The 13175-nt window shown below is 39.4% G+C and overlaps 1 protein-coding gene across 3 annotated transcripts in view; it reads right to left on the bottom strand.

Moving 5' to 3' along the window:
• The window catches only part of CEP192 (centrosomal protein 192), a 104482-nt gene that overhangs the window by 79021 nt on the left and 12286 nt on the right, over nucleotides 1-13175 (bottom strand). For all 3 annotated transcript variants that reach the window (XM_014606683.2, XM_019490582.1, XM_019490581.2), the window contains exons 7-15: nucleotides 12290-12444; nucleotides 10980-11102; nucleotides 10581-10719; nucleotides 9150-9292; nucleotides 7253-7586; nucleotides 6683-6823; nucleotides 2629-2693; nucleotides 2330-2530; nucleotides 1566-1692 (exon numbers count right to left, since the gene is read on the bottom strand). In XM_014606683.2, coding sequence (XP_014462169.1) covers nucleotides 1566-1692; nucleotides 2330-2530; nucleotides 2629-2693; nucleotides 6683-6823; nucleotides 7253-7586; nucleotides 9150-9292; nucleotides 10581-10719; nucleotides 10980-11102; nucleotides 12290-12444 — 1428 coding nt within the window. The remainder of the gene's footprint in view (nucleotides 1-1565; nucleotides 1693-2329; nucleotides 2531-2628; nucleotides 2694-6682; nucleotides 6824-7252; nucleotides 7587-9149; nucleotides 9293-10580; nucleotides 10720-10979; nucleotides 11103-12289; nucleotides 12445-13175) is intronic.

Raw genomic sequence — 13175 nt, 5'->3', positions numbered from 1 at the left:
TAATGGCACTAATGAAGACAAGATGTTAAAGTTGCCTTTATTTTGTCTACATCACCTCAACTTGCGTTTTTGATAGGTATATAGGAGGAATGTTGTTTGGGGAGAACTGAGGGAGTGGAGAGAATTTGTTTTACAGTAATTATATTCTATCCAAGATGACAACTAAAGTCGTAACCTGCTGATTCTATTACTGGCCAAAGATGCATTACCACAGGCAAGATATTCTTTCAAGCCATTTAAGGAATGCATGTTCAAGCAAGACTGATGAGTGGAATTTTTCACTGATGCTAGAGTCAATGCTGTTAAAGAAACTGAAAAGAACAAAAAGGCCCTTCACAACCAGAGCTCATGATGCCTTATTAAAGCCAACATTGTTTTCAGAAAGCTTATCTGATTACAAAAAATGCTTTAAAATGCTTTCTTGATCTTTTAGGTCAGGAGTTTTTTTGGAGGTAAATTATATTGTCATACCACCAAAGTCTGCTTATATCTAGATGTGTTAGTCATGGGTAGTTGGTGAAGTTTTTTCACAAATGAATTATGTTAATAAAGCAAAAAAGTCTGCCATAATTTTACTATGAAACATACACCCTTAGCTTTGTCCCACTTCCAGAATGGATTTCAATGAATCAATGTGACTGATAGTTTTCTCAAAAGATAGACTGGTAAGAATGCACTGCTTCTTGCATTACTCAGTCTTATAATCCATCTCCAAAAATGTACATTCTTGAATGATCAGGCATTTTTGCCTAATCTTGTCTCGCTCTCTCTCAAGATATTTATTTCTCTTCCCACACTAGGGAATTAGGAAGAAGGTTGAGCGCTATATCCTAAGAATAAGAAGATATTAAAATTCCCTAGGATTCTAGAGGCCCTTCCTCCCCTGAGCAAAATGAGTTCTTCAACAAGGAATGATTCAGAGACTACTGACCTACCTCCACAAACAGCACAACAGTTTAATTACATATAGTGGAACCAGAGATTTTTTTCCCTTGGGGAAAAAAAAAGGGAAGATGTCCAAATTGTGATGAAGAGAAACAGACAGACACAGAGACTTTTCCAGTATCAATTACTTCTTGTCTCATGCAAAAGGTTTACTTTTTCAACGCACACCTCAAAAAGATAAAACAAAACTTTCCCTCAATTCCTCAAAGTAGGGATTTAATCTCGTTTTCCTGTACAAGATTAGAAAAATGTAACTGTATGTAGCTATATAAATATGGGATTTAAAACAAGTCTAGGCAATAAGTGCCCCAGGATGTTCTGCAATACTTGGCAGGGAAAAAAATCCTAGTTTTCCCAGTGGCCTCAAAAAAAGATAATCTGAAACAAGAACGCTTGACAGTTGTTTCAGGCATCAGGATCCTATTCTGTCCTTTTAAAGAAAAGGGTTTTTTTAAAATCTTTCTGGAGAAAAGAACTAATGGTGAAAGACGACCAAGTGCTTTTCATCTTTGAGATTCTATTCATAGTAAAATCTTCACCAGTTTAGTAATAACTAAGAATACTAATACATAACTATCAATCCATCAGACAGACCTTACAGTACACTTGTTTTAGAATACCTGGAAATGCATCAGAAAGTTGCGATCTCTCTTCTTCATGCAAGTTACCTCTCCATGCATCAGATTCCCTTAACAAAGCAACAGGTTGCTTTTTCTCTGGAGATGTAATTTGATAACCAAAAGATGGCTATTAAAAAAAGAAAAAAAAAGAAAAAAAAAGTTAGGGTTTTTTCCTCCCCTAAAAAAGGGCTGTGGAATGTCTAGACAAATTATGGTAAGGTCACACACAGGATCATAAAAGTAGAGCAGGAAGGGACTTCACAAGGTCATCTTGTTCCACCCCTCTCCCACCCCCACCCCCTCACTGCAGGATTATTCCTGACTAAACCACTCCAGTCAAGCATCTTTCCAACCTGCTCATATAAAAATATTTGAACAATGGAAGCATTAATTGAAACAGTTTTTCACTCCACCCCGAAGATCATTTTTACAGGAAGATGATGATAGCTCTACTTAAGGTACTTTTACTGTCTTTCTACCATCTACCACGCAACATCACCTCTCTAAATAGGAAAACCAACTTGTCACTGGTAGTTACAATGGCTCCTTAATAAGGCATTTCCCTAGACTTGGCCTAACCCTCCCAGTCTAAGAACAAAATCTACCCAGACCTTTCATTTATCAGGTCAAAATATTACAACTGGACTAAATGAGAAGAATGGACTTCTGGAAGAAATAATTAACAAATCTAACCAGAGGCCCAGATTTATTTTATGCAAAGAGCTGAAGAAAGGGATAAGAAAAAATGTTAGTTAGCCACATACCCTTTTTACATCACTGCCTCCACCAAGACGACCAAGAGCTTCAGATCTCTGACTGAAGAACTCTCCCAAAGACAAACATAAATAGCTAGCATCCTTATTAGGATCAAATGTCTGGGATGCTCTCAACAGGTTATAGCTGTTGGCAGATTTCCATGATATATCTGCCAGCCCAGTTGTATTTAGTGCGTCTATTTTCCCTACCTGTGAAAAGACATTTTAAAATTTGTTAGAAATAGCAGGGGGTAGGGGGGTGGGCAGGCAGCTTCCTGTAAATGGAGAGAAACATTGTTGTTACTAACCTGCAAAAATCTGCGCTCTCTCTCAAATTCTTGTTCATCTTGTGCAATCATAGCAACCGCTTCAGCTTAAAAAAATAACCAGAAACTTTTATATATTGAAATAATTATAGAACACTATGAAAATACAGCTTTTAAACTATCATATCAAGTTAAAATTTACAATGTTTTACCAAAACTAGTCAGTGCACGCTCACACAGCTGACATGTAATTTGCATGCCAGGCAGTATGGGCTAAATTGCAGTTTTTTAAAAAGTGATAATGACTGCTTATATGCATATTTAAAAAGTGTCCAAATACCTCTGTCAATCTAGCCTGAGAGTGAAGAAAAGTTCTTAAAATAAGAACAATTTAACCTAGATTCCTGCTATTTGAGAGAGTCTTCGCATTGTATGGTCCGTAGCTACAGAAAGTAAATTGACTTCTGAAAAACTCCTAAGATGTGTTTTAGAAAAACTGTTTCCCATAAACTGCTTTAATTAGAATAGGTGCATTCACCAGTTTGTTAGAACATCTCAAAATAGAAAAAAACCTGATAATGTACTTGTTATGAGTGTAAACTCTTGAATTGTATGTGCATTACTAGTATAGTCAAGCACTGCTTAATGTTGTTTTGCTTAGCCCTATTTCACTATAATGCTTGTTTTACATTGATACTGGATTCCACTTAGCACTCAGATAGTTTTGGTATAACGCTCGCAGGCATCATACAGCTGGCAGCAGGTTTCGCTTAACGTTATTCTGCTTAACACTCGGTTTTTTGGGAGCCAATTGAGAGCGCTAAGTGGTGGTTGCCTGTATTTTCTAAATAATGCTTTGGTTCCAACAAGGAGAATCTGCAGTTCTGGAACATCAGTCTCACTGAGAGACGTTACACCTTGCAGTTTTACTTCTGGCCCCTTGTATGTATACTTATGATAACCTAATAATTCTCTAGGATATAGTATACTGAACACATTCTATGCACATAGAAGAAACAAATATGGTTGTGTATAGCAGGGATGGTCAACCGGGGGATATGTAGCCCCAAGAGTACTTGGGAAGGCCCTAGGGGGTACACATGGGTGGGTGGGAACAGAGCACCACCACCCATCACTGCCATCTCCTAGGAGCAGGCCAGAGAGGTGGGAACGGCAGCAGCCACTGTGCGTCCAGAAAGCCCAGCAGATACTTTCAGAGTGTTTGTTCCTCAGTAGAGATCTGGGTTTTCCGATTCCCATGGGGAGAAAAAAAAAAAAAAAAAGATAAAAATGTGGATTTTCTCCTTCAACGGAGAAAAACCTGGGAATCTCAGTGTCTCCCCTTGCAGGCTGGCATATTTCTAGCCTGTAAGGGGCTGGGGGGAAGCAGAATACAGGGGGTGCTTCATGCATGTGTGCTTGCACACGGCAGCAAGGCAGTATTGTGGAAAGCAGCTCCCACAGCTTCTTCCAGGAAAGTCTATGGGGACAGGAAGGGCATAGGCAATGCATCTGGTGAATGTGGGCACATGCCCCACCCCAGATTTCTGTGCGGGTTTGGAGTGAAGGGCAATGGCACAGGCGTCGGCAGGGGCAGGGCAGCAGCATATCAGGTCTGCTCAGCATCACAAAGCAGCAGGAGGGACAGCCACAGCTAGACCCACAGCCTGGTGAGCTAAGTGGGCAAAGGGAACTCCGATTTTCTCTGATAAAAAACCAAAATCAAATACCAAAATATATAGATATTTAGAACTTATTTTACTATAACAACTGATGCATTTTTAGCTTCCAAATTGCTTAAACTGTAAATATATTAAAAACATTGTACTCAATTGATACCTATATATTTCATTTTAATTGCAGAAAAATGTGGATTTTGGGTTGTTTTTAAATCAGAGAATTTCAGATTTTTAAACAGAGAAAACCAGGAAGCCCGTTATTCAGACTCTGTCTGTTTTATATACACCAACAATTCTGAGATAAGGTTTCATTAAGTATTTGAGAGGCAAATTATTCTGGTGAGCCAAAGAAAGCCCAGGCATAAACAAATATTGCCATTTCTGTGCAATTTAAGGATAGTATACAGTAAGTGACACTGGCCTACATTTTAAACAACACTTTCAAATCTTAATTCTATTATCCTATTATACCACACACAGACAGAAGTAGGGCTGAAAAATAAAGTGGTAACTATAGTGACTGATGTTCTGGCCTTAATCCATTTACATTCTACCATTGATAGGTATGGCCAAAAGTGCACAAACTGGAAGATCTTTGCGGTGTCTGTTGAGGTGCTACGCACATCCTTCACAGTCATAGTGGGAAGAGGTATGAAGTGCGGGAAGAGATTTGGCCACACCGCTCCAAGTTTTGGGGAGGGAGGTTTTTATGGTCTTTTTTTGTTTGTTTGTTTTTTTAAAGGGCTCATGATAAAAAGGACCCCTGAGTATCTGGGAATAGAGAGGAGTTGAGGAATATGTATGTGGACTAAACTTCTTGAAAAATGTCAGCTACTGTATATGCAAGTAATCTTTCCTCAAGTGATGGCTAAATATATGTCCCAATCTTGGCAATTCCTAAACACAGGTGAACAGCACATGTAGCCTTAAACTACCAAATTCTAGATTGTATCTTCGAAGCTTGCACAGATGCACAATACTTTCAAGGAAGGGAGACAATTCAGGCTGTATGTAAACCACAGCTTCACATCTCCATATGCATCTACACACACAGCAGAGCTCACTGCTGGCAGCATGGATGCTGCCAGAGGAGTAGGGAGCAGTCACACAGGCGAAGAGCCACTGGTCTGCAAGATACTGGGGCACCCAACAGGAGGAGTAGTGATTGCGTATCTCCTAGCACAGGGGCCAGGTACTGTAGCACTCTTAGAAGGATCTTGTAACACCATCTGAGAATCACTACTGTAGAGTTATTTTTAAGAGACCCTACAAATTAATGATCGGTACACTCTGGCATTTTCAAAATCTGTTTGTATGTCTGCTTTTGTGATGATCATTCAGTAATATGACAACTTTACATGACAGAACGTCTGAAATCTTGAGATTCAATATTATGAGTCTGTACCAAATAAGCATTAGAAATAGGGCGGGGAGGGACCAAGTCATAAAGTTTGATTACAAGGTAAAAACTAATACTATACTAAAGATAATATTAACACTTTAAAATTAGTAAGTGAGCGGTGAGCAGTGAAAAGCAACTGGAATGTCATCCAGTTGATTCCCTTTTCCATTCCACAGGGTGACTATAAGGTTCTCTTCCTGTAGGACCAAAAAATAACTTTGACCAGTTTCCAAACAAAAGTTTTTTTTCCTTACACAGAAAGTGAATTACATTTGCTTACACAATAAACCTCTACACTGATACCTGCTACTGGGCCAATATACCTGTTAAACCGGAGGTTGGCAACCTATGGCCCACAGGACTGTGGAATCACCAAAACTGACCTGCAGACGTGGCATTTCAACTAGGTGCGCCGTTCCTGTACTGCTGTGGAGCCAAGCACCAGCAACAGCCAGGTTCTAGCACCCACTCACCTCTGACCTAGGGTGGGTCATTCTGGTCCACAGGCAGAAGATGTTGCCACCTCTGCTTTAAAACTATAATCCACACTGGAATATGGAATTAAATATGTAGTCATAGTATGAGAAGTCTTCAAAATCCCAAAACTAGAGGTTTATGTTAGACTAGCCAATTCCCTGGGCTAGAATGACGGGGGGCAAAGGGGGAGGGGGCTGGGATGGAGTGCCACCACCTAACGCCCCATACGCTGCCACTGTTCTGCCTCTTATAGGGACCAGGGCAGGGGAGCCGGAGCCAGCACTGCTTTGGAATCATGGGGGTGCTCCTACATGCTTGGAACACTGATTGGCTGTTTCCATCATCCAATCAGAGTGCGAATAAGGCGTGCCAGCCAGCCAGACTTAGGCTTTTATAATATTAGAAGATACTATAGGTAGCAGCAGAAAAGCACCGTCTTAAATATGTACGAGAATAGCCGGGGTGGGGCCCGGCGGCAGCGGCGACAGGGAACAGGAAAGAAAACAAAACAAAAAAAAAAAGGAGAGAAGTTACTTACATCCTGTTATGAAATCCTCACATATGTTATTGTCTTCAGACAGATTTATGTCTTGCTCTTTATCAAATGATGTATAATATGCAAGGTCAGTCACCCATTTTCCCTCTTCGTTTTGATAGACAACATTATGTGGTTGATCACCTGAAAGACACTGTGTATCAAATACTGCACTGTTGATTAACACACAGTTAAAACATTTTTTTCTTACTTCTAGGAATAAAGGAGATTATTTATAGCAAGACAAAGTCAGAAAACGTAACTAAAATGTACTGAAACTGGTAAGAACTTAAAATGCAAAGTTTTAATTCATCAGATTACTTGTAGAACAATTTCATACATTAAAAACAAATAAGCATTACACCCCCCCTCAAAGTTGAAATAATTTTTTTAATTCTACTTAAGTCATAATAAAGGACTCTCTGTAACCGATATAAAAAGATTTCTCCTCAATTTATGATTACTCTATATTCCTGTGGGGGAGGAAGGAAGGGAGTGGGGAGGGACGATAAACAATATTGTTTCAATTATTCTAATAGACTTCCTAGAGCAACTGACTTTTTCATGGTGTACCTTGATATTCACTTTCTCTGCTATCAGCAGTTGGAGACAAGTAAGTATCAGCCAGACCAAGTTCATACTCATTAGTCAAATTTGTATCCATCACAGATGTATTTTCACTGACTGGAACTTTAGGAGTAGTATCATCCACAAATATCCCCTTGGTTAAACGCAATACTTCTTCATCAGATGAAGAGGCCTGGCACATAGAGGATTGTGTTCCCTGCTTCAAGAGGGCTTCTGAGAGGTTATTCTTATTGCTGTCCATGTTTTGAAGATGTAACGAAGATATTTTTACTTCAGCAATATTGATGGATTCTGGCATACCACCACAATTCATGGAATCCTTAAAAAGATAAAAAATAAAAAAAAATAAAAAGATTGTGAAGACTTTTTACAAGTCATTTTTAACAGCAAGTCAGTTTGGTATATACATTTAAACTAAGATTAAGTGATATTAAACTATGTTTTTATTTTAATTCAGCAAAGATATCTTATATTAACATTCAGTACTAATAAAGCTTATTTATGTCCATCAAGTTTCCATTGCTCAAGTCACCGCACCACCATTTCTGACTATTTACAAAACAACAAAACTGAAGTGGAATGCCCCGAAATATAATGATTGAAACTCACTATTTTCCACCCAGGGAAAGGAAAAAAAAAAAAAAAAGAATTCCACCCTCAAGATGAGGTGCAGCTCAGTGCAAATAACAGTAATTTCTAAACCGGCTGTTTCGCTCATTTTTCTTCTTTAAAGTAGAGAAATCCACATTTTTCTGTACCACTAAAGCACAGACAATACTAAGCTGAAACGGCTGATTCAACAGCAAGGGTGAGCGAGAAGTCTTTAGCATAGATCGTAGTTGGTTTGGGAACGTGGAGCACGACCCCTCTAACTTAACACCCAGGACTGGTGTGTCCACTCACGTCAGATTCCCAACCCTCCCCCCCCCCCCTTCTGTCAAAGGCTAGTTCAGACCTTCATGGACCAGATCCAAGCTCTTCACAGGCTGGACCCGGTCCATGAGCCAGAATGTTGCCAACCCCTGTTCCTGTACCCATTGTAAATACTTAAAGACACAAGAAAGCCAGAAAATTATAACTATTTTTGTGGATCAAATGCAGTAATAATAATTGCATGCAAGAGAACACACTGAAGTGTTTTAAGTTTGCTGTTTAATTTCAGCATGCCCTCCTACACCTTATTTAAAACACAAAACTAAACAAAAAACCCCCACCCCCAATTGGCTCAAAAGAACTAATCTTAACCAGTTTGAGTTCCCTTTGTCAATAATATTCCTCCTGCTTTCTAATGGCTGACTGGCAAATCCAGTTTTAGAAAGCTGTACAAGGCAGTCAATTCAGCACTGACTATAGTTGGGGGTTGTGAAAAAATGGGAGTAAAAATATGGCAATATAATAAAGACCAGGTTACACATCTCTCTGCTCATTTTTTTTGAAGTCACATCCCCCCACTCTATTCTATATCCCTTGCTTTCTGAGGAGCTATACATTTCATTTTCCTAGAATGCTGCCTAGGTCAGGGACTCTCACCCAAGGTGCCACCAAATCTTTTGCAGGATGTCGCAAAGTACAAGGAGATAAGCAGATATGCAAAGGCACAGGCTTGTACCTGCCTGGCCAATCCCTCACATACACCCACTTCCCAGACCACCTGAAAGGAGGCAAGTAATGTAACATGTAAAATTTGTTTTTGAAATTGGGTGCCACTCAATCCACAGAAGTTTTGGACGGGATGCCTCAAATCCAAAAACATTAAGAGCCACTGGCCTAGGTCACCTAAAAATAAGAAAACTATTCCAATACACAGGTAATATTTTAGATAAATAAATATTAGTATAAATATTTCATATTCACACACACCAAGACCTCAAAGTTGTCTTACCTCAGCATAAACAGGAATAACACATGTGAAAGGAGCCTGCGCCAACTCATTTTTAACCCCAGTTATCTCCACTTTAGGAAGAAAAGGTGGTACCCAAGTTACTCCATCTTCATTTCCACTCTCTTTAATACTACAGCTATTTGCTGCAAAATCAAAAGAAAGATACACTTCTTACTATTAGTTTATTTTTTGCTGTAAGAACAAATTGATTTAGTGTGAAATGATATTTAACATGTCATTTGGCTGTATTAAGTCACTGATAAACTAAATGGGTCTAATGATCTTCACATTTTTGAACAGTCCAATCTAATTTTGGGGAGGGGTTGTTTTTTTTTTTTTTAAATATAGGTAATAAGAAGTTTTGAGTTTTCACTCAACCTATGATGGATGGGCAATGGTTCACTCCTTGCCAATATTTTAAATATTACAAGAAATAGCAGCAAATAGATTATCAGTTGTTACAAAGAACACTTTTTGTTTAAACAAAGATCAAAATACTCTAAAGAATATCTGTAGATTTTTGCATATTTTGTGTGTTTTCTTGGTGGTTCCTAAAAACATGTCAGGAGCACTATATCCCCCACACTTTCCAAAAGAGCTTGGGTTGTATTATGTTCAAGTGACTAGAGACTACTAAAGAGTACAGAAGCTGCAAACTTATTTCCATATACATTTTTCAGTTGAAAGTCTGTATAACACAGGTTTTAGTAAGGTGGAAAAAGGTGATTAGTGACAAACGCATCAGCTGAAAAAATAAACACACAAACAAAAAAAAGAACCAACATGGAGCTGCCAGAGTATCAACATCTGGACCCTGTTCAATTGTCACATCTTCCTAAGAAACTTGTGAATAATTGTATTTACCCAATTCAAATTTGAAGACAAATACTCAATAATTAGATTCTCTGCATGGAAAATTATATATTTGTTATAAATTTTCCATGTAGAGAATGCAATTTTTGGGGGGCTGTCAAATTCATCTGCCCCAATGTTCCCCATGCAATTCCCCCCCCACCACAGGTACCTTACAATCTCCCCCATACGCACCATCCAAAACAGTATTATACATTAATGAAAAATCCCTGAACCCATGGATTGGTAAATGATAATTTTGCCAAAATTGTCATTATAGTTATTACTAGATAGAATCTTCCCTAAACAATATTTTACTACGTCACAATAGAGTCATTTACCCAGGACCATCTATTCTTATCCATTTTATTGAGAGTTTGCATAACATTATTTTTTAAGGGGGGCTTGAAGAGGAAGTGTTAAATCTCAACTATGACTTACCTTCTTTGTGGCATAAAGGTGTCAAAGGTTCCACCCCCCACCAAGATAAAAAAAAAAAATTAAGTGCAGTAGCAGCTTATGAAGTGCTACTGTATATCTCTAAGCTGCAATAAGTACACAGCTGTGAAGTACACATACCTGTTATGGGCACACTAATAACCTGGTTCTCTGCAGAGTGACTGTACTCCGTCTCAGAATTTGCCACTGTTCCAAAGGAAGGTTCCTCAGAAATACCTTCTAGTCCAGGTCTGAAAGTTGCCCTGTTACTTTCACCTACCTGTTGAGAGGAAAGAAGTTCAGATGTTCAGCAACTACATGTTTACAATAGTTCAAAACAGTAGGGTCTTTAAAATACCTGATCTTAAATACTGGCATTAGAAGAGTTACATATGGAGGAAGAGTGTAAGTAGTTAAGCTGACAATTAAAATGACTTTCAAACTTGGTTCCCAACTTTGCTACAGTTATTCTAGATAAATGAAAACTAGTTTTGCTGAAGATCTAGAAGACAAGTATCCCTTTCACACAACTGGACTTACTGTTTTTGGCAACAAGAACTGTCCTGTTTGTTCATGGTGTCCAGCATCCCCCAGTTCATGTGCCTCTTTGTTACTAGCAGTTGTAGCATCCACTCTGGGTACGGCTCCATGAATAGTAGGCACCTGAAAATTGCCCCAAGCCATTAGGATTTAAAATTCAGCTATAGAAGATGCATCCAACTCTTAATCATTTGCTTTCACAGTAATCCAAAAAGGTCCGACCTCATTCCTGCTAAGTACTGAATGAGCAAATACTGGAATATCCATTTAAGAAAACTAGACAGAGGCACTTCACTGCAATGCAGTTACTTTAAGTTAGTGAACACCACCTTTCCAAATGTGGCGACTTCGTGAAATAGCCTTTAAGTGGTTCTTGAAATGGGACGTGGTCATTGTATAAAAATTATGGGCTATCACTACCATAATACTAGTAAAAGTCCTCATACATCACAAGGCAGGAAAACAGATCTAGTCACAATCACTTTACCTTCAAACAGCAACATAACTTTTTATACACTTCTCTGCAACTGCAACTGTTAAGTACAGTATAACCTCATAAATCCGGAATCCTTGGGACCTAGGTACCTGCCAGAAATTTGAAAATTCCAGATTTTTGAAACACAAGGAAAGTGCATAGCCTGGCACTGCCCAGCTAAATGGATGCTGTGCATGCATTGGGGGGGGGGGCGGGGGCGGCTTGCACACAGTGGCTGCTGCCACCATCCACCACCCCACGCTGCCACTACTTCCCCTCCCTCCAGCTCAATGACCGGCCACTGGGGGTACTTTGGTCAGAAAAGGTTGAAAACCCCTGATATAGAGTACTTTTTAAAAAAGTGCTGGGTTTTTGAGAATTCCAGAATTTTGAAAATTTGATTTATGAAGTTATACTGTATTAAGAGATCCTATAAGATCACACAAGTAGCAAGGAAGAAAAGAAATTATGTTCAGGCTATCAATACCTTATGAAAACCTTTTATACTATATCACCTTATCACCCTGTCGGGCAGTTCACTGCTTAGTGAACTCCACTTCACAAAAAACAATGCAAGCAAGAGAAATTTAGCTTTGTACAACAAGAGAAGGAAATAAAGCAGAAGTGGCTGATTAGCAGAAACTGCTTGCCCCATTTGTTCTACAGCAGAAACCCACATGGAAAAGGAAAGAGGATGGAAAATTATGTTAAATCTTTAAAAAAGCTTTTTAAAATTTGGCCCCTATAGTTACTACACTGAAGACATTGTTTCTACCCCAAATGGAACCCTACTTGCTGGAAAGGAGATACAAAAAGAATTTCATCTTAAACCTACCTGATTCAAACCATTTTCTAGAAGTTCCAATACTGTACAACATTCTGAAAGTTCCTGTATTTCAGTATCTCCTCTTAGCATTTCTGGTGGTACCAGCTGCTCAAAATAAGCTTCCAGCCGGTCATCATAGAATTCTCCATCATCAATATCATCATCTATTGAAAAAGAAGAAAAGGATTTTAAAAATCTGATACAATAAAAACTTTTATTATTTACTTACGGAAGTTGTTACCATAGCCCAGGTACAACCCACAGAGCATTCAGCCCCAGAAGCTTAGAAGCTGGAAAGCCCTAAAATATACTAGGGGTGCACCGATAAAGATTTTTTTGACTGATACCGATGGACAATTGTTAATGAGCCATATCAGCTGATGCAGATCCAATTGCCAATATGCAGCCTGGAAGCTTGGAGAGCAGTGCCCAACTGGTAAGTCTTTGGGGGGGGGGGAGGGTAAGGGCAGATCGGGGCCCCCACGGTGACAGAGGAAGGGGGCTGGGGCTACCCAGCCAGGGCGAAGCAAGGGACAGAGCAGCAAGTGGTTCATCTGTGGGCGGGGGGGGGCATTTCCATTGCTGTGCACACCCCGGGGTGTGCGCAGGGCAAGGGCAGGCTGCCTGCTGTGGGCTGGAGCCAGGTTCTTCCCTGGGGTGGGCTGGGCCGAGGCTGCGCTCGGGCCCAACATGCTTACTAGCCAGACAGTGCTCTCCAAGCTGCCAGGCTGGCCACGTGCATTCACGTGGCATTTAAAAAAAAAAAAAAATATCAGCAGCGTTATCGGCCACATCAGCCAAAAAAATTATGTTAAATCTTTAAAGAATTAAATTATTTTTAGATTTTTATTTATGTAAAGATTTGGAAAAGACTTTAATCAGCCACATCAGCCTA

This window comes from Alligator mississippiensis, chromosome 3, assembly GCF_030867095.1.
Source record: "Alligator mississippiensis isolate rAllMis1 chromosome 3, rAllMis1, whole genome shotgun sequence".
Taxonomy (NCBI): Eukaryota; Metazoa; Chordata; order Crocodylia; family Alligatoridae; genus Alligator; species Alligator mississippiensis.
Note: the sequence above shows the minus strand (reverse complement) of the source record. Positions and strands in the feature narration are given on the sequence as shown.